Raw genomic sequence first — 25,310 nt, 5'->3', positions numbered from 1 at the left:
TCAGAAGTGCCTAAATGATCATAACATTTATATGAAGGCTGCGTATCTGAGTGAGGCTTCGTGTAACGTGTTTATGTGTATTTTCTCATTTAACCCTCTAAGCCAGTGGTTCTAACTTGAGGGCCGTGACCCCTTTATGGGATTGAATGATCCTTTCTCAGGGGTCACCACCAGAAAACACTGATATTGACATTATGATTCATAATAGGAGCAAAATTAGTTTATAAAGTAGCAACAAAAATAATTTTATTCACCGAACTGAGAACAGGACCCTCTTGGGGAGGATTAGAGGAAGGATTGAAAGAGCTAAAGGAGCTTGCAACCCCATAAGAACGACAAAGCCAACCAACCAGAGCTTCCAGGGACTAAACCACTACCCAAAGAGTATACATGGACTAACCTAGGGCTCCAACTGGGTATGTAGCAAAGAATAGCCTTGTTGGGGCATCAGGGAAAGGGGAAGCCCTTGGTCCTGCCAAGGTTGGACCCCTAGTGCAGGGGAATATGGGGAGGGTGCAGTAAGGGGGATGTATGGGGGGAATACCTGTATGGGGGAGTGGGAGGGGAGGGAATAGGGGCTTATGGACAGGAAACCAGGAAGGGCAATAACATTTGAAATGTAAGTAAAGAAATATATCTAATAAAAAATTTAAAAAATTTTATGATTGGTAGTGACCACAACATGAGGGACTGTATTAAGGGGTTGTGCTTTAGGAAGGTTGAGAACCACTGGATCACAGTTTGCCTGGCAAATTGCAGGGGTGCTATAGATGACTGTTGAATGCACAGGTGGGTGGATGGATGGACAGATGGATGGTCGATGAACAGGTGGATGGATAGATGGATGGATGGACAGACAGATGAGTGAGTGGATAGATTTGTGGATTGGTGGTTAGATGGATGGTTGGATGAACAGACGGATGGGTGGGTAAGTGGATGATGACTGGATGGACAGGTGGACAGATGGATGGATGGACAGACAGGTGGGTGAGTGGATAGATAGGTGAATTGGTGGATGGATGGATAGACAGGTGGGCGAATAGGTGGATGGATAAAGGATGGGTGGAGGAATGGACAGATGGATGGATGATGGATGGACAGATGGAGGGGTGGATGGATTGGCAGAAAAGCAGGCAAGGCCCAAAAGAGAACAGAAAAGAGATGTGTCTCTTCAAAACACAAATCTGGTGGTTGCTTTGCCCTGACAGGCCTATGGTTGCCTCTGGCTCACTTAAGGGCACGGCTAGAGCTTAGCCTAGATCACCAGCATTTGGAGGATCCTGAACTCCTCTCTCCTTCCATGCATCCCCTTCCCCGGCCCTCCCTTCAGACCCACGACTTTCATACATGCTTTCTGAAGAGCTCCACATGAGGCCCCAGGGCCTGAGGGTCTGCATCTTTCACAAACCGGACCACGTCCTCCACGGTCCAGGTAGAAGGATTCCTGCTGCTTGGCCTCCTGGTATCCTGTATCTCTGGAGATGGGCTCGGGGCTGGAGGGAGTAAGCAGAGGAGGAGACCATGAACCATTGAAACTCAGTGCCCATTTGGTGCTGCCTACTGGGTTTACCCACCCCATGCTTGCCCAGAAGGAGTCCTTAGTGCTCTGAAGTCCACGGTAGGACCAAGTGTCTCTGTGACAGGTAGATGCTGTGAGTGGCTGGTCAGTGAGGAGCAAAGGGCTGTGCTGTGCTGTCTGTCCATGAAAGGAAAGTTTGGGAGAGCTCTCATCCTTCACAACTTGAAATTCTGGTTCAAAAACCTAGCTAAAGTTCCCCAGACCTTTGGTTCAGTTCTGTGTTTGTGGTCTAGAGCCTGCAATAGACAGCTATTGGTACCTGGGGCTGGTGAGCTGAGTGGTAAGCAAAGTGGGCCTCTGCAGCCTGTGGGGCAAAGCAATACTGGGCCCTTCCTGTGTCCTCTGATGATGGCAGTGTGGCAGAACAGAGGTGGTTCACTTTTGGACATTGCACAATGGCTAATCTACTGTTTATACCTCCAGCAGCACTGGAAGGGTCTGTCCATGTCTTGTCTGCTCTTAGAAGATGGTGTTACTTTAATACGTGTCCCTTGTCCCCAGCATTAGGCTCATAGGAGTCCTTGGGAGGGTACCTTTCCTGCTGGCCCTTTCCCCTGCCATCCATGCTGAATCTCATGACACTAGTATTATGGCTGATTGTCCTGTCAACGTGACTACACTTAGAATCACCAAGGAGGCACACCTCTGGGGAGCTTTTTCAGAGAGAAGGGATGGCCCACCCTGAATGGGCAGTACTACCCCAGAGGATGGGGTCTCAGACTGAATGAGGTACAGGTGGAGAACGTTAGTGTGCTGGCTAGTTTTATGTGGATTCAGCATATGCTAGAATCATTTCGAAATAAGGAACCTCAGTTGAGAAATGAGTTACCCCTTCAGTTGCTTGCTGTCAAGCATTTGTTCATAAAAATGGGGAAAGTCAGGAATGTACCTGCAGTGTACCCTGCAATGATTTTCCCCGTGAGTCTCTTTGCTTCTGCTCTTTTCTATCTACCATATAATTGCCACTGCCTCAGGCTGTCCTGAGACCAAGCTCTGTCTGTAAACTTCTCACACTCACGGTCTCTCTGAGTAACCCTTGCCTGGGCACTGTGCCTTCAAGTCAATGGCTGTATTATGGTTTCCATACCTTTCCTTCTTAGATAGAGAGAAAGGACTTTGGGCCAGGGGTCCTAGAGACAAATCCTGGAGCTTCCTCTGCTTGTCATTTGACTGCAACATGTCTTAGATCATGGTGGCATTCTCTAGCCATAGGTACTGAAGTGAGCTAGCATTGGGCCTTCTGGTCAACCCACCACGGGTGCTCTATAGAGTGAAAGAGGCTCCCTGTACAATCATCTGGGCATACTGCTTGTGATGGCTGTTCTCAGTTGTCAACTTGACTGTATGTGGAATGAACTACAATCCAGGAATGGAGGGCACACCTGTGGCATGGATCTTGAGGCAGGAAGACATCATGACTTTGATCCAGGTCTTGAGAGAACATCAACACAAGTGCATGCCAGCCCCGGGGCTATCAGACCCCTTCGTGAACACAGCGGCCGTCCTCCTTGCTACCTCCTGACTGTCCATCTGACCTTTGTCTATCCTTCTCCCAGAAGGCTTCCCACATTCTCCTTTGCAGTGCAGTCACTTGCATACATTTCTGTACTTTAGATTATAAATCCTATGTTCACTTCACGATCGTGTACCAAGCCCTTTCCCTGGCTTAGTCTTGGGAGAGGTGTTTGGTGAGCAATGCAGACCAAGCCCCCTCATTACAAGGGTCGTATATTACCTCAACCCCTCCACAGCTGAGCAAAGACTAACTAGACTTGAAGCATGGATCTGATGGGTGGGAGAGGGATCAATACGCTCAGTAGAAAGAGGCTAGCTGTGTGTGAGTGATCCTTGCTGCTATTTCCTGGCTAGACAAAGGCCAAGATTCTGAGCAAATAGCGACTGCCCTACAGGATGATTCTAGGAGCTTAGACCAGCGCTTGTCAGCCTTCCCCAAGTCTTAAAATAGCTTTCTTCTGTGCTTCCCTTCCCACTTATGATATGCCTGAGAAGCTCCCGGTGCTCTTGCACCGAGAGAGCAAGATTCATTTCTGAATTTGTCCTGGTGGACAGCCAGATTTTGTTTGAGTTCTGTCTTGTTTTCCCCTAACTTTTCCTTTTTGGACATGGAAGGGTCCCATGAGGTGGTGTGGCACCAGGCTTCTCGCTGAGAAACTGTTAATGCTCCCTCGAACCCTTGGAACATGGATGCCCGCTAGTGAAAGATGATTTTTTTTTTTTACTCCATTTAAAGACATCTGCACTCAACGTGGAGCTGAAGAAGCCCAGAAATCCCATCTGTCTTCAGGGCCCGCCCACAGGAGCACGGCTGTTAATCAGCGTGGTAATAGATGTCCAGATGTCAGGGGGAAGTCTTTAGTCCAAGAATGATTCTGCGGTGATGAGAGCAGAGGTCAAATCTAATTTCCTATACTTGGCAGGAAGGAGGGGAAGTCTGGCCCACTGATAAGATCCTGCCCCAAGTCCTGCAGTCCTTTGAGCGAGGTCACAAATAGGAGACACCGTCTACAGCAGAACAGAGGGCTCCTGGTCATCTCTGAGGCAAGTGCTCTCCGTGCTTGGGACTTGGTGCTGGCTGTGGGCATTTCCCTTTTTCAGGATGATGGGAAAACAGTCAGGCTGGCTCAGGGATGTTTCTGAGGTGCCTTTCAGTCATACAAGGCAGGATAGCAGGTAGGTTAAGTCACACCTCTGCGGTCCCCCCTCATTCAAAGCACATAAATTCAACTCCAGAGAAGGAAAATGGAACTTTCCGGCACTGGGTTTGCAAAGCTGGTGCAATTCTATGGCTCACAGAAAAATCAACACACCACTGCCTCCTTCCTCCAGCCAGGCGCTAGGGGCGGTGTCAGGAAGACAGATGGGTCCAGTCCGGCACAGGAAGGGGCTGCAGCAGGCAGATGTGACAGGTAACAAGATTGGACGGATTGAACAAATCTTGCCCCTGTGCAGACAGAGTGTGCAAAGCCTTCTCTAGCTCTGTCCCTCCCTGTGCGCTGTTGAGCTGTGAAAAGTGAGACCCGGTGGTGAATGGGTGCGTAATTAAATCCCGTTGCTCTGAATCCACGGTGAGCAGAAAAATAGACCACCGACAGACTCGGTGCTGAAAAGCAATCCCACCGGAGCCTTCTGAAGCGCGGCGATCGTACCACATCTGCAGATCTCTTTTCGTCTTACACATCCCCACGAGCACACACATAATAGCCTTTTGCTCATTCATAATTCAGGGGAAACTTTAGCTGACAGAGTGGGAGAGTGGAACAAGGGAGTGGTGAACCAGGGTGAGCCAGGAGTCAGAAATCCCTACCTCCCGCAGCTGCACAACACTCTACACTTCTCCAGAGTACAGTCTATGTGTCTGTCTCTGTGTGTGTTTCTGTCTTCCCTCCAACCTCAGGCACTACGTGACCCAATACACAGCAGACTGCTGTCAATAAGTGATACTTCTGAAAGCCTCAGGTGTATATCCAAGGCTATGTAGAGTGTGAGGTGCCCAGGCTAGCCCACCATCTAGGCAGAATCAGGTGATTTGAGACACTATTGTTTTACATTCTTTCAGTTCTGGCTTTTAAGATACTACAAGGCAACAGAGACCAGAGAGGAGAAAGTCTGATCCTTCCTTAGATTTTAATCAGAATTTTTGTCTGTTTGTTTTGTTTTATTAATCCTTCAAGATAAGCTGACCTACCAACAGGACAGAAGATGTCCTTAGGGACCAGCAGGCCAGGTTGGGCTGCGTTCCTTCTCAGCCAGAAACTGACACTGTTAGCAACCACCCGCTCCACCAGGAGCCTCTAGACACTGGTCCTTCAAAAGGCTCAAGTGTCAAGTCTCATTTCAGTAGGTTCCATCACACTGAAGCCTTTCCTGACTCCAAGGACGAGGTGGCCCAAAGCCCCAGCCCCTCCCCTTCCAACACTGTCCCACAGCCCCTCCCCTTCCAGCACTGTCCTGCAGCCCCTCCCCTTCCAACACTGTCCTGCAGCCCCTCCCCTTCCAGCACTGTCCCACAGCCCCTCCCCTTCCAACACTGTCCCACAGCCCCTCCCCTTCCAGCACTGTCCCACAGCCCCTCCCCTTCCAGCACTGTCCCACAGCCCCTCCCCTTCCAGCACTGTCCCATTGGCCACACTTTTCCACCCCCAACAGTAATCACAATAACGTGCTGAGGTTTCTCTGGAATAGGATCCTTCTGTTTTGTTCACAGCACCATCCTCAGACCTGAGAAGAGCCCCTATCTAGGAAGAGCCCCTGCCTAGCTGGTCAGCGGACATCTGCAGGCCAGAACAGCACAGTCTCTTAGTTGTCTACTAGTAAAACCTTCTGCCATTTTGGGCATCAAGGATCAATCAGGATAAAGAGGTAGAGGTTAGCCCCAAAGCTAGGCGGTATTCTTCTATGGCATGCAATACACATCCAGTAGTTTTAGCTCCCTAAATCTCACCACCCCTGGTGGCTCACTCCCTTGGTCAGAAATGTGGGATTTACAATCACTATAACCGGAGCTCCACCTGCCTGACATGGGCCCTAAATGCATTCACTATGCTTTCCAGGATCATCCCAGCCCCCTCTCCCTTCTCCCTATAACAAGGAAGCCCTTTTGCCTCTAGAGATCCCAGCCCTCATGAGTCCCCACTCCTCTTGCTTTCTCTAGCAGAATCGTCTCTTCCCACAGCCCATGAAGCCAACCCCAGCCCATAGGAAACTTTTGAGCTGTAACAACAATGTCAGGTTTGTTTTGCTTTTGCTTCTACATCTTGTAGATGCCTGTGGTTGGGAATTCTATAGCGGGTGCTGGAAGCTTTGTTCTCGGAAACCTTTTTGCAGCCTTCCAGAGCTCTGGCTGAGTGTATCTCAGATGAGAAACCCCCTCCTGAATATTCACCTGAACATGAGCAAACCCCAGGGAACCACTTGCATCCCGTGCTGCAGCCCAGAGAGCTGGCAGCCAGAGGAACCAGCCCTCGCACTGTCAGGGCAGCAGGAAGGTGGGGTAAGGATTCACACCGGAGGAAAAGGCAGCTGAGAACTGTGCACATTCTCACCCACTCCCCTCCTGTCTGCAGCCTGGTGTAGGTTTCTAGACTCTGTGGTTTTAAACCGTTGTGATTAGTACATAGGGAGAAAAATTCATTTCTAGGTTTCTTCCAGGACTTATGAGTTGGGTCAAGCACACTAAAGAGAAACAGTTTCTGGGTGCAAGTGGTTCTCTCCTGGGGTACACTTTCAGAGGCAGCTCAAACAGTCCTCTGAGAACAGGAAGATTTTGATAGAGGCCTGGGTGGGGTGGGGGTGGGGAGCGAGAAGGACAACAGCAAGGAGCTGCAGGCTGGCTGGAAGGCTTCTGTCACACCACTCAGTTCAGCACGTGAGTCACCACGGTCTCTAACGACCGGTAGCTGGACAGATTGGTTTCAAGAACAGCTAGTGTGAAGAGACCTTGATAAGGAGTCACAGTGGGGCTGGATTCCTGTCACTCTCACACTCTTCTCCATCCCCTTCCACACCAGAAAGAAGCCCCAAGAAACCCTGCGAACACAGACCAGAGACCCTGGAGTGGTTTGGACAGGGTCAGCCAAGTCAGCTTGGCGAAACAACTGGCAGGCCTCTTGCTTGCCCCCCCCCCCCGTTAGCTAGAAATGTATAGCAACGCGTCTCAAAGCAATACATTACAGCTTATGGTAAATAGCAGAAAGCCGTCCATAATTGGTGCTCGCTAAATGACACAGCCTCGCTTGACTGTCAGGGATTCGAATATAAATGAGACCCTCACAAAATTGAAGTCATGGTTCCCCTACCACAGCAGACTTAGGGTCAGGGTGGGGGTGGAGGAATTGGAGAACACAAGCATTCTTAACAAAGAAAGGTTGTTCAGACTATTGGTTGCTTCCAGAACATCTCTTCCCCCATTTCTTTAAAACGGGGTCCCCGATTTCTGCTTGGAATTAAAACCGCATTTCCTAGTTTCCCTTGCAGCCAGTAGCCATGTGACTAAATTCTAGAAAAGGAGGTGTAACAGAAATGGGAAGTTCTTTCAGAGATACAACCCTCCATCTGAGCAGAGGCACAACCTTCTGTCTGAGCAGAGGTACAGCCCTCTGTCTGTCTGAGGAGAGGTAAAGCCCTCTGTCTGTCTGAGCAGAGGTACAACCTTCTGTCTGTCTGAGGAGAGATACAGCCTTCTGTCTGTCTGAGGAGAGATACAGCCCTCTGTCTAAGCAGAGGTACAGCCCTCTGTCTGTCTGAGGAGAGATATAGCCTTCTGTCTGTCTGAGGAGAGATACAGCCCTCTGTCTGTCTGAGGAGAGGTACAGCCCTCTGTCTGTCTGAGGAGAGGTACAGCCCTCTGTCTGTCTGAGGAGAGGTACAGCCCTCTGTCTGTCTGAGGAGAGGTACAGCCCTCTGTCTGTCTGAGGAGAGGTACAGCCCTCTGTCTGTCTGAGGAGAGATACAGCATTTTCCCCCCTTAGCTCCCCGCAGAGACATGGTCTATGGAATGCTTACACTGAAGAGTTCCTGAAGCTATAAGGAGTGAATAATTTCATTTCTATGCCTTTCAGAGTCATGTCTCCTTCAAGGGGTCTCTGCGGACCCTTCCACCCTTGGCAAGTGGAGGCCCTACTGGGATGGGTGAAGCTGTTTGGGGGACGTGTGTGGAGGGTGTTGGCTTATACAAAACAGCTCACGGGAGTGATCTGTGACTGCCACTGGAAAAGGGATCCACGCCTAGAGCAGAGCTATGTTTTGCCAAAGTGCACACAAGCAGCCCAGCGGGCAGAGTCAGAGGAGCGAGCTGAGGAATCCCTGACTCTGGCCTGGAGTCTCCATCAGCACTTCCTGCTGTAGAGATAGACTATGGTCTACGGCATTAGCATTTATTAACCGCTTACTATACGCCATAGGTTTCCTACTAACTATATATATGAACTCATTTAACCTTCCCCATGGTTTGCTGGTACTACAACTTCAACTTCTCGGGGAAGGAAACAGAAGCACAGAGAAGCCAGGACTTGGAAAGGGCCAGGCAGCCAGGAAACAGCTAATCCAGAATTCCAAGCTGCAGCATCCATGAAGTTATCCACTCCATTCTATGGCTGCTAATCCATTAATGAGAAGCTTGCCGATGGCGTCGTGAAGCAGGGGTGTCTGATCCTTTGACATGGCGCTATGATGGCATATGGCATGTGCTGTACTAAATCCATGCCACTCTGGATTACAGGTAGTCCAAAGGCTGCAGATTGGACACACCTGGTGTAAAGCGTCTGTCAGAATGGCCGCCACCATATTCCTAGAATCCTCTGTCCTCTGAACACTTCCATGGATTATGTTTCCCTTGGGAGGGAGACAGGAGGACCTAACGAGCAGCACAGAAGCACTTGTGTCTCTTCTGCTCTCTCCAGGGAGCTCGAGTCATGGATGAATGAATCATCCACCACGCAAAATTCTCTTCTAGGGAAAGAGCTGGACTCCTTCCCAGTTAAGTGGGACTGAATGATCCAGCCTTGCCAATAGATTGTGATCGATACCTATGCCCATCTCTTCCTGGGCATCATAGTGCCATCCCCACTCCTGTCCCCTAGATGTGGGGCGTAAAGACAGACAGGCATGATGGAGACACAAGAGGGACAGAGCAAGGGTCCCCAAATTGAGGTGGAACACCCACTTTGGACTCAAACTAATTTGTCATTGGCATTTGAGCCAGTGGACATTTTGGAGTCTACTGGTTATTCCTAACCGAATGTGTCCTTTTCATCATTTACAATCAGAAGTTGAGATTGGCAGCCTATAAGAATAAGAATAAGAATAAGAGTAAGAATAAGAATAAGAATAATAAAAATTCAAGAGATTTGTGGAAAGTTCCAGTTTCCCAGAGGTGCCATGTTCAAATCACTATAACCTCTCCCCTGTGCGAACACAGAGGCCGCTAAGGCACCAGGAAGCCAGAGTTTGAATTATATTACCACATCTGTTTCCTTCGATGGCTGTACCATTCCTCTTGGGGCTGGAAGCTGGGAGCCTCAGCCCAGGTGTTGATGAACCTCCAGAGGGCACAGGGTTGGTACGGGAACCACTGGTGGTAGTGGCGGGGCCTCCCACGAGGTGACTGTCTCCAGAGTTCAGCCTCTTGTAGTACAGCGAGGAAGAGTGGGTCACAGAGCCCCTGTGGCTAAAGGCAGTGGAGGAGACATCTATGGTGTAGCGGTTCATTCCCACTGCGTTTACCAGACACTCTTCAGCAGTGGCTACCTTGGCTAAAACGTAAGAGAGGAAGAGCACAGACATGAGAGAAGTCCAGGGAGCTCCCCAAGCCTCCATCTTGACAAACCCTGCTCTGACATGGTCGCCATTACCAGTAAGCACAGGCAAAGAGAGAGCGTGAACACAGAGAATAATAGTTCTGAACAGCATGGGTAGCAAATTGGGATCTTGCCTCACCAGGGAGGAACCAAGGCGTAGGCTCTTCCGTGTTTAGAAAGCCCAGTGGCTATCTTGGCCCCTAGTCACTTGAAAATAAATTAAGTCAAACCAACCGGACCCAAAAAAACAATAGTTCTGTATGTGAGCCATATATGTGGCCAAATGGTGTGTGTGTGTGTGTGTGTGTGTGTGTGTGTTTATGTGTGTGTGTATGATGTTTGTGTATGTTTGTGTGTTTGTGTGTGTGTTTGTGTGTGTGTTTGCATGAGTATATGTGTGTGTTTATATGTTTGTGTGTGTGTTTGTGTTTATGTGTGTGTTTGTGTTTGTGTGTTTGTGTGTGTTTGTGTGTGTATGTGTGTATTTGTATGTTTGTGTGTGTTTGTGTTTATGTGTGTTTGTGAGTTTGTGTGTGTATGTGTGTTTGTGTTTGTGTTTATGTTTATGTGTGTCTGTGTGTGTGTTTATGTGTGTGTGTTTGTTAGTGTGTGTGTTTGTGAGTTTGTGTGTGTATGTGTGTGTGTTTATGTGTGTGTGTTTGTGAGTTTGTGTGTGTGTTTGTGAGTTTGTGTGTGTGTTTGTGTTTGTGTTTATGTGTGTCTGTGTTTGTGTGTGTGTATGTGTGTGTGTTTGTGTTTGTGTTTATGTGTGTCTGTGTTTGTGTGTGTGTATGTGTGTGTGTTTGTGTGTGTGTGTATGTGTGTGTCTATGTGTGTGTGTCTATGTGTGTGTGTGTGTGTGTGTGTGTGTGTGTGTGTGTGTAGGTCCAGATACATAATGGAGATAAAAATAGAGGATGTTCTTCTTGCCTCCCTCCTCACCCAGTCAAAACCACCAATAATGGAATATTTAATACCATCATCCAAACAGATCCTGATATCCCTAAAGAAACACCATCACTTTAAAAAAGTGTTCCAGGATTGACATATGTAGGACCGTTAGCCCCCGACACTTTCAGCATGTCTCCATTTCTCCTGCAGGAAGGTACTGAAAAAGTAAGATTTGATATTATTCGGGTAAGTGGCAAGTCCCACTGCTGGGGACCTCATGGAGACATCCTGGAAACAAAAGCCTCCACGATGTAAGACTGAAGAGGAAACTTAGAGGTAAATTTTGTAGGTGAGAATTCTTCTATTTTAGGGCTATTGAGATGGCCCAGCAGTTAAGAGCACTGGCTGCTCTTCCAGAGGATCTCAGCTCAATTCCCAGCATCCATATGTTAGCTCACAACTGCCTATAGCCCCAGTCCCAAGGGATCCAACAACCTCTCTGACCTCTGCAGGCACCGGCATGCACATTGTGCATGGACATACAGGCAGGCAGATAATGCACACATAAGAAACCTTTATATTGGGGTTGGGGATTTAGCTCAGTGGTAGAGCGCTTGCCTAGCAAGCGCAAGGCCCTGGGTTCGGTCCCCAGCTCTGAAAAAAAGAAAAGAAAAGAAAAAAAAAACCTTTATATTGTAAAGGATGAGAATTTCATATTAATAACCATTTGCCTTAAGACACTAAAAACTGAGCAAATTACATTTACAGCGAACGTATAAAGATTCGAGCAGAAGTTAATCCAATAGAAAAACACTAGGAAAAAAAAAGGATAACAAAAAGCTAGTTCCGGCAACCCTAGCAAAGTTGACAAACCTTTAAATGTCTTGACAAAAATATAGGCAACTCAGATCACCAGAGTCACAAATAAAAGGAGATTTCTCTCGGCCTTACAGGAATAAGGGAAACGAGAGTGTGCTGTTGGAGGTGGGTCTGCTCATTCAAATGCTCACTCCTGGTCAGGATGCCAACAAGGAGATCTTCGCTACACCAAGGGATGCTATGTAGTCCCTGCTCCCCTATTCAAAGTCAACCCGTTAATAAGAGGCCAGAGCCTGCACCTGGGCAGTAGGGAGAGAGAGGTGGGACTTGAGGTTTGAGTGAAGGTAGACTATGAGCAAGTGGCCAGGAGAAACGGCAGCTAACAAGGGGCGTATGGCTGGGATGTAAGTGTCCCAGGAGTGGACACGAGGGAAATAAAAACATTCGCCTATACAAAACCTGTGCACAAGTGTTTATGCGCCCGTCTCCCACTGTGAAACAGTCTCCAATCTGACGTTATCTCATCGGCTACGAATAGATTCTTTTCGCAAAGATCCCATTTCTAAATAAGGACCCATTCACAGGACCTAGGGCTGGGGCTTAAGTGTACAACGTTTGGGAGGACGAGTAAATTGAGTTTTGTTGGTGGTGTACTTAAGACAGAATCTCACTCAGTAGCCTAGGCTAGCCTGGAACTCGTAATGTAGCCCAGGCTGGCAGTGAACTTACAGCAATTCTGGTGCCAAGATAACAGGTGTAAGTGACCACACATAGCTGTTAATCTTTAAGTCATTTATTTTAATATATCTCCATAGAATACAATTAGCAAATTATATCCTTGCTGAAAGTCTTGCTAGAAAGGAGTGAGTCAGTTGAAGGGGACATCTCACGTCATTGTCAGACATTGTGAAAATTGGGAAGGGGGCATGCTAGCATTGGGAACACGCTGGGCTAGAGGCAATCTTTCTCTTCTGTAGTAACTGAACCTCTTATGGCATTATGGGAAAAGCGTTCCCAGGAGCCTGGAGAGATGGCTCAGTGGTTTAACAATCTGTACTGCTCTTTCAGAAGACCTGAGTTCAGTTCCCAGCACCCACACTGGATGGGTTTAGAACGGAACCTTGCACAACTGTCTACAATGCTGGCTCGCGGGGGGGTGGGGGTGGGGGTGGGGGTGGGAGTGGGGGTGGGTGTATAAATCTTATGCCCTCTTCTGGCTGCTGTTGGTACTGCACCTACATGCGCAAAGCCACAAATGTACGCATAAATAAAAAGGAAATAAGGTAAAATCTTCACCAAGGAATCTTACAGTCTGCCCCAAAGCTAGGCCACTATACTACAAATCTACTGGCTGAAATTTCTCTCTTACAACTAAGTCTAATTGTTCTCGCTTTAGTATAAAGATGACTGCTGTTTCCATAGTGGATACCTGTGATTCTATTAAAAACCATGAAGACATTAAACAGGTCGATGGGTTACAGGTATGCAGAGCGCCTAGGAACCTACGAGCTTAACTGCACTGTGACACACGAAGGAAGACCGTTTCACTGGCAGGGAGAACTGCTTTCAGTTGCCACAGATGACAGTGTGAACAGCAGATGGGGCCAGCAGACCTGGAATCATCCAGAAGTCTCCACGGAGACTTCGCCTTCCTTCCACGCAGACCTGGAAAACCGCAGGCCTGTCAGGAAACATGGCCAGCGCCTATTCACTCCTGGATCCTCACAAAGCCCCTGCTCATCTGAAATAAGCTGTGTGTCCCCAGCGAGAGAACCCAGCCTGGGGCTGTGGAAAGGCCAGCTGGGCAAAGGCAGGCCTCAGGCACCTTGCGAGTCCCTTGGGTCCATCACAGAACCCAGAGAAACCCCTTGTAAATCATTCTGGGTCTCCATCAGGGAGAACAATACCCTGCTTTCTGCGTCCCCACAAGAGCTTGCTTCAGCTTGGAGGCAAGCGCATACGCAGCGCATGCCTACAAATGGAAAGGAGCTTTGGGTTTGGCTGTCTGAGGAACTTTCTGGATAGGCTTTGTGTTTCCTTTTCACCATTGTAGATCTGTTTGGGGACTGTGGTTTCCTCGGCTGCTGGGTTTAAAAGCCTGTGCGAGGATGAAACCAAAGACATCTCCAGAACAGGAGGGGCCTCCTGTCTAAGTTTCTCCGTTTGAGGAAAAAGGTTCCTTCCTTCCTCTGCCTGCCCCTGAGGGATTCTTCCAAGACCCCTGTGGGCAGGCCACTCTCCACACAGTCCTGGAGAACTCCAAACGGGAAAGCAGCAGAAGAAAAGGGGACACGAAGGAGAAAGCCAAGAGACAAAGGAAGAGAGTCCCTAAGCAAGGGAGACCTGTGTGCAAAACACAGAGAAGCAGAGCGAGCCTTAGCCCTCAGTTCGGAAGGCACAGGCTCGACTGCAAATAGCCAAGGGAGCTTGGGCCATGGGTTTTACTCGGTGGATCCAGCCGTGCTTACTAGGATTCTCTAATGAAGGCTTGAGATACAGCAAGATAGCCACCTGCAAATCCCCCTCACATAATCAATACCTCACACAAACAATACCCAATGATACCTAGACTCCAAACCAACATGCTATTCCACCAATTCCACTCCCCAGTCAGTCGCCACACCACGCATATATGCCACATCACGCGTTCTCTCTCTCTCTCTCTCTCTCTCTCTCTCTCTCTCTCTCTCTCTCTCTCTCTCTCTCTCTCTCTCTCTCTCTCTCTTCCCCCCCCCCCCACATCAATCATAACTTCCCGGTTGAGGGAGCAGCTGTACAGAATGAGCCCTTGGTCGAGCCATTAACGCTACCTTCTCCCAGGCTGAAAGGCACGGCCTTTCTCACGGATGGTCTAGCCCTTTGCGGGTCTGCCTAGTTCTTGGGCAGGGTTCAAAGGCTTCCGTGAGAACAGCTTGGCCTGGCTCCACTACGAGCTGGCAGCACTTCAGTCTCAAAGCCCAGAGAAGAAAAGGCTGGATTGTAGCCTGCCAGGCCCAGCTTCCAAGAGCTGCGAAATGCTTACCAGGGAGGCCTAGCCAGGTAGCCGCTCCTAGAAAGAAAGGCCTGGAGTCTCGGAGCACAGAGCAGGAGACCTCAGCGGAGAGGCTGGGGGGCAGGAAGGGAAGGGCTGGGGGCTCCCTCTTCTCTCACCCAGACACAGGTGCCTCTCATCCTACCTGGGTGCAGAGTCCTTGCTGCTGACAGCTTAGCCCACACTCCCGGGGACGCCGCTCCCAACACGTGCCAGACGCTGCGGGACCCCGTGTCCTCTAAGGGACCCCGAGGTCTGCAAATAACCACCGTCCCTCTGCAGCTTTTGAGGAGGCTCTGGTCGCAGCTTTTCTGTTCCCAGGCTCAGTCCCGCCCTTGTTCTTACAGATAAGCAATTCTCGTTTTCCCTTAGGGCCTCGGTGGCCCATGCCTTGCCTTCGTGGTTCAAAGGGCACCGGGCCACACCACCTATGGGTGGAGCGATTCATTCGCTTCAATTACATCTTCCATTAACTTAGTCTCTGGCCAGTATAGATTTTTTTTTCCTCCTTTAGCTTGGCCCCAGCTCCATCACTCGGCTCGAGGTCCAAGCCTGGCTCCTCTCTGGTCCACTTTAGTGCATTTACATTTTCCCATCCCTAATGAGAGGCCCACAAGCAGCCCTTGTTTTAATGCCTGACACCTGCATTTCTTTCATTCTCCAGCGTGTTTCTGGTTTGCCTGAGACTTTGTTCTAAGCTACGGTTTGATTTTCCTCCCTTGGAAACTTGGACCGAAGACCGTTTTTACTGAAGTCAGCTGTTTGGAATAATGAATTCCCTTCGGGGCCTCCAGAGGACCGCAGGCTCCATGACCACCTTCCCCGGGATCTGGCAGCTCTGCCAAGCGTCTGTCCCAGAGCTTGTGGGAAACCCAAGTGAACAGAGTGCGGTGGTGAGGGGCGGCCCACAGGCTTGACTCTGCTTCCTCAACAGTCTCATGTGCTTTGCCCTTTCATAAACTTGGGGGCTGGAGAGTTGGATTCAGTGAGCAAAGTGCTTTGCTGAACATGTGTGAGGACATGAGTCAGAATCCCAGAGCTCCTATATTCACACTCACAACCCTCGCCACAGTACAGACACACACATCACACTCACACACACACAAACACAAGTGCATATACATGCACACAAACACTCATTCACACACACATACACACTCACTCTCTCACATACACAAGCACATACAAGTGCACACACGTGCACACAAACACACTCACTCACACACACTTATACACATACTCACACTCCTTCACACACACAAACACAAGTGCACACACGTGCACACAAACACACTCACTCACACACACTTATACACATATTCACACTCTCACACACACATAAGCACATACACGTGCACACACCTGCACACAAACACATTCACACACAAACATACACGCATGCACAATACTCTCTCACACTCTCACACAAACACACACTCACACAAACACACACAGACATACAACACGCTCACATATACCTAAACACATACGCATACACAACACTCTCACACTCTCTCATACAAACACACACACACAAACATGCACACACACCAACATACACACTCACACAAACACACACGCTTACAAACACATATGCTCACACATATACACTTTCACACAAACACATACACTTACACATGAACATATACACACATGCACACACTCTCTCGCTCACACTTGTTCATAAGCTAACCAGTGAGCTCCAAGTTCAGGAAGAGTCTCTGAGAAAATAAGGTGACTCCGCTAGAGAAGCCCCTCAGCCGCTAAGAGCAGCTCTGGTCTTCTGAAGAGCCATGGTTATGTTCTTGGCAACAGTTATCAGGCAGTTCACAACCTCCTGTGAGCAATTCCAGGAAATCCAATGCCCTCTCTGGACTCCTAGGGGCCTTGCGCTCACACACATATACATATAATTAAAAAGAAAATGAATCTTTTCTCTTAATACAAAAGTGGAGAGGAGTGGCCCTCTCATGGGGGAGAGGGAAGGCAGAAGACACACAGAGACCTGCCTGGTTGGGGCTGGGGGTGAGCTGCCCTGGGGTATGAGAGTGTGAGAGCTGACCCCGCCCGTTGTCTGCCCTTGTTGTGATTGAGGGAGAGAAACCCTTTCCCACTTGACCCTTGCTGCCTGCAGCACCTGCCCCTCACCTGGGCAGCATTTGGATGAGCTGGCCTCGAGGGCACGAGAGCGGGAGAGCTGGCCCTGCCCCTTGCCAGCTGTGACACTGGGTGAGCTTGCCTGAGGCAGTGCTGGAGAGCTGGCTCTGTGGTGTGGGTGTGGGGGAGCTGGAAGGCTGACCAACTCAGCTACCACACAGGCCCAGATGCAGGGCTTGGTGTTGGCCCAACCCAACATCCACCCCATCTGTGAACTGCTGGAGGGTGTAAAGGGGCGGGTCCTGCAGATCCAAAGCTGCAGGGTCTCCATGACACAGGGCAACAACTGGATATCCAAGAGGAGTCCCAGTGAGGCCCCAGTATTGATGGTGTAACCGAAGCCAGAGGCCTCGAACCAGACCAATGACTCATTCCAGTGAACATTTGCAAGTGAAGCTGTGTGGGCAACAGGGTAGACTGTGGGACACACTGCAGCTCCTGTGACAAGATTTTGATATGTTGTGTTTTGCTGATATCTTTTAGGGTGGAGAGCAGAAGCAGAGGGACCAGGAGATGAGTAGAATTAAGACTGCATGCTGTGGGGCTGGAGAGATGGCTCAGTGGTTAAGAGCTCCAACTGCTCTTCCAGAGGTCCTGAGTTCAAATCCCAGCAACCACATGGTGGCTCACAGCCATGTGTAATGGGATCCGATGTCCTCTTCTGGTGTGTCTGAAGATAGCTACAGTGTACTACTCATATACATAAAAAAATAATAAAAAATTTAAAAAAAAGACTGCATGCTGTGGAGTTCACGGGGAATCAATAGTTGAAAAATGGTGGCGAGGAACTGAGAAAGACTCTCTGTGTGGTGCTTTGACCTTCATGCACATGCACACATGTGGACCCCCATGCACACATACATACCCTTGGCTAAGTTAGACTTTCTATTGCTGCAATGAAATATCGCGAGCAAAAGGAATCTGGGAGGCAGAGGCAGGCAGATCTCTGAGTTCCAGGCCAGCCTGGTCTACAGAGCAAGTTCCAGGATAGCTAGGGCTACTCAAAGAAGCCCCATTGTGTAAAACAAAGAACAAACAAAAAAAGGAATCTGGGAAAGAAAGAGTTCATTTGGCTTACACCTCCACACTGTGGTCCATCATTGAAGAAAGTCAGATCAGGACAGGAACCTGGAAGCAGGAGATGATGCAGAGGCCATGGGGGGTGCTGCTTGCTGGCTTGCTCCTTACGGCTTGCTCAGCCTGCTTTCTGATAGAACCCAGGACCACCAGCCCAGCGATAGTCCCTCTCCCATCAATCACTATTAAGAAAATGCTCTTACAGGTCTGCGTACAGCTGATCTTAGCAAGATAGCTTTCATGTAAAAAGTTTTCACCTTTTAGCATTGTTTACTGTCCAGTGTTGGCACTGGTAACCTTCAGACGGCCTTTAGGAAGCCCCAGGGCCAGTAGGCACCATTCACAATGGCCGAATCCTCATATGCATCTGCACCAAGTTGAGGAAAGAGAACATGTCACTGTGGTCCCATGAAAGAACAACTTCAGGTTCCTTGGATGCCCAGGGGACAAATCTCAAAGATCTGGGCTTTGCCAGCAACTCATTCATGGCAGTCGTGGGGACAAATACATCCCCAATCATGGATCCTTTAGATAAGCGGCAGGCCCTGTGCTCTGGGGGGTTCTCACTGACCCTCCTGTTAATCATATTCATCAATAAATACCACATCCTTCTCTCACACAGAGGGGGCAGGGAGTGAGTCCAGTTTTACTCCAGGAAAAAAATTGCCCGCATCTACTGTATGAGCCAGATTGACGAGGCTGACCTAAAGGCTGACTGGAAACCAAAATACAGAGAAGTTCCCAGTCTGTTCCCAATGGCTTTAACATGGCCTTGGGAATGGTTTGGTATCTGTCCCCTGGAGCTTGGGTTATATACTCAATTACTATCTGAGTCCCTTGGAAAATCTGGTAGACTACAGACAGCTGGCAGAGGAAAAGAGGGCCACCCTGTGGAGCTCAGCCTGCCTGGTGAGGTATTTGCAGCAAAGAAAGACTATGTGTTTCTCAAGGAACAGGTCCGTGCCACAGGACAGGTGTCAGTGTGGCACTCTCCTGAAATCTCACCACACAGGAGTCAGGAGGACCACCAGTTCTAGACCCTACCTCAGAAATCCATGGGCTGAGGTGGGATACTTGCCCTCGTGTTCAAGTCAAGGCCATGACGTACCAGGACCAGAGAGAGAGAGAGAGAGAGAGAGAGAGAGAGAGAGAGAGAGAGAGAGAGAGAGACTAGAGTCGATCCCCAAAGGCAACATATATAACTATCTAGAAAAAGCAGCAAACATTTGTCCATGTCAAGGAGCTCACAGGTGACAGATGGTAAAGTGAGTCCACAGATGACAGTTTCAAACCTTTGCCGGAAACATAGAACACAATGTCATGCTGTACTCAGCAGGGCCTGTCGAGTTAAGACCAGTGGCCTCTTCTCTTTCCTCATCCCCCAAGCTTCTTTTTTTTTTTTTAAGATTTTTTATTTATTATATATAAGTACATTGTAGCTGTCTTCAGACACACTAGAAGAGGGCATATGATCCCTTTACAGATGGCTGTGAGTCACCATGTGGTTGCTGGGATTTGAACTCAGGACCTCTGGAAGAGCAGTTGTTGCTCTTAACCACTGAGCCATCTCTCCAGCCCATTCCCCAAGCTACTATGAAGTGTTCTGAAATCAAGCAGGGTTTGCTAGGTGTGGGAGGGGCCAAGGATTGATGGAAGGAGCCAGCCACACCCACCTTCACCACTGCAGGCAAGCGACTTGGAAACTGACAACACAGCAGTGAAATCTGAGGGAAACTGAGTTAGAGATCACACTGATCCGAACACATTTAGTTGTTGAATAGGAACGTTTTGTAGCACGAAAGGGACTGGGAGAGTCCCAAGATTTGTCCTAAATTTCATCCATAGTTGAGGAAGAGCTGGTTCCAGAGGACAGACTTCCAGAACAGAGGGAAGCATGAATTGTGTGCTCCTGGTCAAGTCCTATGAGCCTCTGTTTGATCAGTGTAACAAGGGTTTGAGAAATGAAACTATGTATCTCTGAGAGTCTCATGCCAAGATCTTGCGAAAAGTTAACCCCATGTAACCTGAGTTCACTATGGTTCGGAGGCCACAGAAAGGATACTGTATCCGCATCACCTGACTTGAGTTCCTGTTCTGACTTCATTCACTGATAGACTACATTGCCAAATAAACCCTTTCCTCCCCAACTTGCCTTTTGATTGTGGTGTTTCATCATAGCCTTAGAAAAGCTGACACAGGGCATGACAGTTTGGTCTTCATTGTTTTCTAGGAGTCGCTCCACAAACCACGTGAACGTCCATCTCAGTCAGAACCAGATGGTTTATTGAACGCACATCCTAATACTGATCAGATCAGGACCACGAAAAGGAGGCAAGAGCCTAATTGTGGTACCAGTCTGTTTTCAGGGCAGGCTTTTTATAGGAAAATCAGGTTCCAAAGAGTAAAAGGCAAGGAGGGGAGCAACTGGCTTTTAGGTAAAGTATCATGAGCTAACCTTGAGGCTGATTGGTCCTGAGTAAGGTAAGGGGTGGTGGGTGGGTGGTGAACAGGGGAATTTCAGAACACTGAGATGACAGAACATGATATTATTATCATAACTTTTCGGCTTATTAGTAGCATTCTGCAGTGTCTGCCACAAAACACACACACACATACACACAGACACACACACATACACACACAGACACACAGACACACACACATACACAGACACACACACATACACACATACACACACATACACATACACACACAGACACACACACATACACACATACACACACAGACACATAGACACACACACATACACACAGACACACATACACACACAGACACACACACATACACACATAGACACACACAGACACACGCACACGCACACACACAGAGACACACACACAGACACACACACACACACACACACACACACACAAAGAGCTCACACGCAGGCACAGAAGGTTCTACCTGGTGGTCAGCTCTGACTTAAACCACAACAGTTCATATTGACCTTTACCTCGACGGGTTCTATGTAAAGCTTTGTGGGATTCCTTCAGAGTAACAAACCTCAGAACCTACAGAACAGAACACAGAATACGGTCTGTGGTCAGCATGACCTTGCTCTGAGTTAGGTTATTTCTCTGTGTCAATGACTGATAGCCGTGTTACAGCAACAGTAGGAAACAGCTGGCAGGCCTGGAACAAGATGGCCACAGCTGTGCTGGGGGTTGGGGAAGTCAGACCCCAACAGTCTTACATTCATCAATGTGGGAAGACCCATCTTAGCTGTGGATGGCAGCCTTCGCTGGGAGGAAAGCTGTGGTCTGTACAACAGGACGAGAGCAGAGCCCTAACATTTGCTGTTCTCTGCTCCCTGACTTCTGGTGCACCCTGATCAGCTCCTGCCCTCTTCACTTCCCCACTATGACGGTCTGACTCCACCCTGGAACCGTGAGCCAGAACCAGTGCTTTCCCCCTTCAGCTGCTCTTGTAGTTGATCACAGCCCCCCAGCCTAGATCCTTTGGGATTGATCAGTTCCGTGATTTCAGAGTCCTCTGACAACTTTGCAACGATGAACAATTACCCAGAGTTTCCTTGCAGTCAGGGGAAGAAAATCACCCCCACCCAAGGGTGGAGAAGATGTGACGTGGTCTTATAGTCTAAATTTTATGCACACATGCCACCAAGATAGACTGTCAGCCCTCAGACCACATTCCTCTGCTGCACAGGACGGGAATAGTCTGGACTCCAAAGTTCCGGTTAGTTGGAAGTCCTCCCAGCAGCCTAGAGAGACAGGCCTGGGCCTCTCTAGGATGGCAGCATTGCCTATCTGTCATCTCTCCTGCCCACCTTGAGAGAGGGCATCTGCAGCAGGACAAACCACCTCTGCCTTACCTGACTCAGTCCTCCCATCCTCTTTCTCCTGGGCCTTCTCAGAGGCACCGATGCTCCCAGGAAAAGGCAGGTGGCTGAAGAGGTTGTCACACAGGAGGCTGCGGCACAGTTTGGTCAGGAAGCGGAGGACGTAGCCCACACTGTTCACCACAGGCAGATTCCTCAGGTGCTGCTTTCCATCAAAGGAAGCAGAGACTGGAAAACCAGAAGGAGCAGCTTAGAGCTGGACACTGGCAGGGAGCAAGGACCGTCCATTCTCTTACATTTGTAAGTGGGACGTACTGAACTACACTGGAGCTCTCGATAGCGCCCTGTTTCCTGTCTAAGGTACCACCCAGGACCGCAAGCTGCCTCAGCTGCCATGTTCCCCTGTCTCCTTGGTCTATGACAACCTGTCAGCCTTCCCTTGCTTTCCGTGACCATGGAAGCTTTGACTAGTTCTGCTCAGATATCGTGAGACCTGTTGCTCCTCCGTTTCCTTTTGTCTGATGCTCTTTCTCATGGCTGGAGTCATAGGACTGGGGACAGGGAAGAGAGACTACAGAGGCTTCACTGCACAGTAGACGGGAGCCCTGGTGTACCCACGGCTCTTCAGGGGTATGAACCTTCCACACTTGGTGGAGTCAATGAGTTCCGCATCCTTCTACCCCGGTCTCCATATTCTGGCCCCTGGGTCCAGTCACTAAGTCTGCCCATACTCAAAGGGTAGGGAGCGTTTGCAATACTTGGTCTGTCTTTATCCATGTCTGAAGGAGGAGACCGAGGCAGATACCTGCGTTCACCTTCAAGTCTCTACTTCCACATCCTGTCTGTGACCTCAGGACCCCAGGGGACTTCAGGGGAAGCCCTGAAGAGAGGAGTCCTTAGAAGGGTCTAGAGTGACATTTTTGAGAATTATGGAATTTTGGGTTCTTTTTAAAGTACAGAAATATAAGAATGTGTTTACGTTTTAATCCCAGATGTAGGGATGTGGGGCTGATTCACACTATCCACAGCGGCTGACCATGATTTGCCTCATGCTCTAGCAGAAGCATGGTTTTGCCAGCTATAGATACTTTCTGTGATTGTGTGACACTTGGAATTCTGGGAACTTTTCAGAGGGTACATAAATTCGAGGGCCACGAGAGGCGGGGTTGGTGGTCGGTGATCATTTAGGGAGGTTGGTTGCAGTCTGTAGTAAAGACCAACAGCAAGAGTCTTTAAAGCCACCTCTCTACAGCAACTCTGAGTTCCAGCTCTACACAGAAAGTAGCATCACTTTCCGGAAGCTCTGAGACTAGTTCATCCTGTCTCCGGTCTCACAGCCCTTCAGAGCTGCACACAGCTCCAGTGTGAGGGACAAAGACACCTCAGAAAGGACATCCAGCTTTGACCTGGGCTCCCCCGACTCACAGCAACTGCAAGCAGGCAGCCTCCTGATTTGCATTATACCACTGTGTGCTGGCAGAGGGCAGGGGCTACCACAGCTAGTTTTTATTAAAACCAGACATCAGAAGAGCCCATTCCTTCTTGTAGCGATTTTCAGTTTGGTAAGGCCTTGGGCACTCATTTTCTCACAGCCTCCTGACCAGCCTGTGAGGACAGGAGGGAAGGCGGGGGAGGGGTGGGATTGGGGGAGGTGGGGGACACAGGGACAGACCACAGGGACAGACGGGACCTAGGCTGGGTTTTTCAGTTCATGTGGCTTCGATGTGGCGCTCCCCTTTTATTTAAAACTCTACGTGGCTCTGATCCAGGGGCCAGCCACAGCGCTGTCATCATGCTATCCCAGAACTTTGCTGTCTTTAAAAGGCTTAGTGATACAGAAACTTGCTCCAAGGTAAGGAGGGTCTTGGTGGGGGCGGGGGGCACGTGTGCGTGGGATTGCACACATGGTGAAAATCCCATCTCTTTCAAGAGGCTGTGGAATGGCTGAGTTCATAGATTTTCCCTCGGGGTTGCGGCTAAGGCAGAGCATCCCAGGTGTGCTGGGAAGAATGGTGGGGCTCTACGATGTTGCTCTCCTCAACTCTTCAGAGAATCAGGACCAGGCACCCTCTTCTAGCCTTAAGGTTCCTCCCTGATTCTGCCAGTCCCCATATGACCAAATTCTGGGTGCTGTTGTAGGGTGTTTGGGGGGGCAGTGCCCTGAAGATCAGCTTCTAAGTGCTGAGTGGGCACCTGGCTGTTTCTCCTGAGTCCTCTCTCTCTCTCTCTCTCTCTCTCTCTCTCTCTCTCTCTCTCTCTCTCTCTCTCTCTCTCTCTGGGCCACATTGATGCTGTCCTGTAGCTTTGTTGAACCTCTTATTTCCAACTACAACATGAGAAGCTAGCCCGTACTTCATGGCCTCCAGGTGGAGTCAGGAAGAACTGGACCAAGGCTAACATTCTCCAACACATCCACTCTGGCTTCCTGGGAATCCCCTCAGCCAACTGGAACTCCAAAAGATGTCCATTCCGGTCTTACTTCTCTCCAGTGCCAAGGCTCTGAGGCCACAGAGAGGGAGGAGCAGGAAAACTGGCGTTCTTCCAGCTCAGGGTCGGGGACTACAGAGTCTTTAAGACAGGTGGCAACATGGAGAATGCACACAGAGACAAGGACCTCCTCAGCCCCAGATCTGTCTTGAGCTCTGCTATGCAACAAGGAAAGGGGACAGGGTAAGATGGTGGCGAGTGGAAGGCAGAGGTGGAACAGTAGAGGAACTCCTGGACTATCTTCTCCTCCCCTCCCTTGTTCACAGGTCCTCCTGTTTTCCTATCTGCTGAAGCCCTTAGATATCCCCCAGCCAGACACATGCGCTTGGACCTAGTCCAGGTTCCTCCCTCACCTCCATTTGCTTCCCTTCCCCCTCCCCTCCTCTTTTTATCTCTTTCCCTTCGTCTTTGAGACAATGTTTCACTGTGTAGCACAGATATCTAAGAACTCTCTGTGTAGCACACACTGGCCTCAAACTCAAGCTACTCCGGCTTCTACCTCTGAGATTCTGGGGCTGCAGGCAGACATTCCCACAGCTGCTTCCCCTTGCTAACCCTACAGCCCATCGCCAGGAAATCTGCCTTTTTCCTGGTGTGGAGGGAAGACATCGCCACAATGCTGAGCCAGAGAAAACGCCAGCCTAACTCTCCACCATGTCTTTAATAACGCAAAGCCAGGCAGGGGCAAGAGTTGTACAGTGTGGGATAGAGAGGCCAAAGACTTGAAAGCTCTGCTCCTCCCACTCCGCAGGCAAATCTGTTCCCCTGGAAGCTGTCCGGTCAGAGCTGAAATCCTAGATGAGCTGAGACCCTGTTTAAGGAGGTGCACCCCGCACCCCACCCCCCATAGGGTGAAATTGGGAGATTTCTTTTGCTATGTCACTCCATGGTAGTGAGTGCTATGAAAAAAGAATAAAAGGATCTGATATTCAGGTCAAGGTCAGGAGAAGAGAGGAGTCTGATAAGGCAACATTTGAGGAGAAGCCCTAAAGGGTGTCCAGGAGCATGTAGCATGGACCACTAGGGTGAGGCATTCCGGAAGACAAGAACAGCAAGTGCAAAGGTCCTGGGGTTAGAGTATAGTAGGATGCAGGAAGACTGGCAGAGAAGCCATCTAGCCTGAGCTAAACACAG

General features: G+C 49.4%; 1 protein-coding gene across 5 annotated transcripts in view; it reads right to left on the bottom strand.

The window, feature by feature from the left end:
* Scml4 (Scm polycomb group protein like 4) overlaps nucleotides 1-25,310 on the bottom strand; it is a 93,896-nt gene that overhangs the window by 4,901 nt on the left and 63,685 nt on the right. For 2 of the 5 annotated variants that reach the window (NM_001415016.2, XM_087597554.1), the window contains 3 exons: nucleotides 21,723-21,917; nucleotides 9,559-9,849; nucleotides 1,348-1,493 (listed from right to left, as the gene is read on the bottom strand). In NM_001415016.2, coding sequence (NP_001401945.1) covers nucleotides 1,348-1,493; nucleotides 9,559-9,849; nucleotides 21,723-21,917 — 632 coding nt within the window. Of the gene's footprint in view, nucleotides 1-1,347; nucleotides 1,494-9,558; nucleotides 9,850-12,382; nucleotides 13,286-14,780; nucleotides 15,199-20,843; nucleotides 20,902-21,722; nucleotides 21,918-25,310 lie in introns of those variants that run through there. The other 3 variants (XM_087597557.1, XM_087597555.1, XM_087597556.1) reach the window with 3 other exon arrangements.

The sequence above is a fragment of the Rattus norvegicus genome, chromosome 20, assembly GCF_021556685.1.
Source record: "Rattus norvegicus strain SHRSP/BbbUtx chromosome 20, alternate assembly SHRSP_T2T, whole genome shotgun sequence".
Classification (NCBI taxonomy): domain Eukaryota; kingdom Metazoa; phylum Chordata; class Mammalia; order Rodentia; family Muridae; genus Rattus; species Rattus norvegicus.
This window is presented reverse-complemented; position numbering and strand designations above follow the sequence as displayed.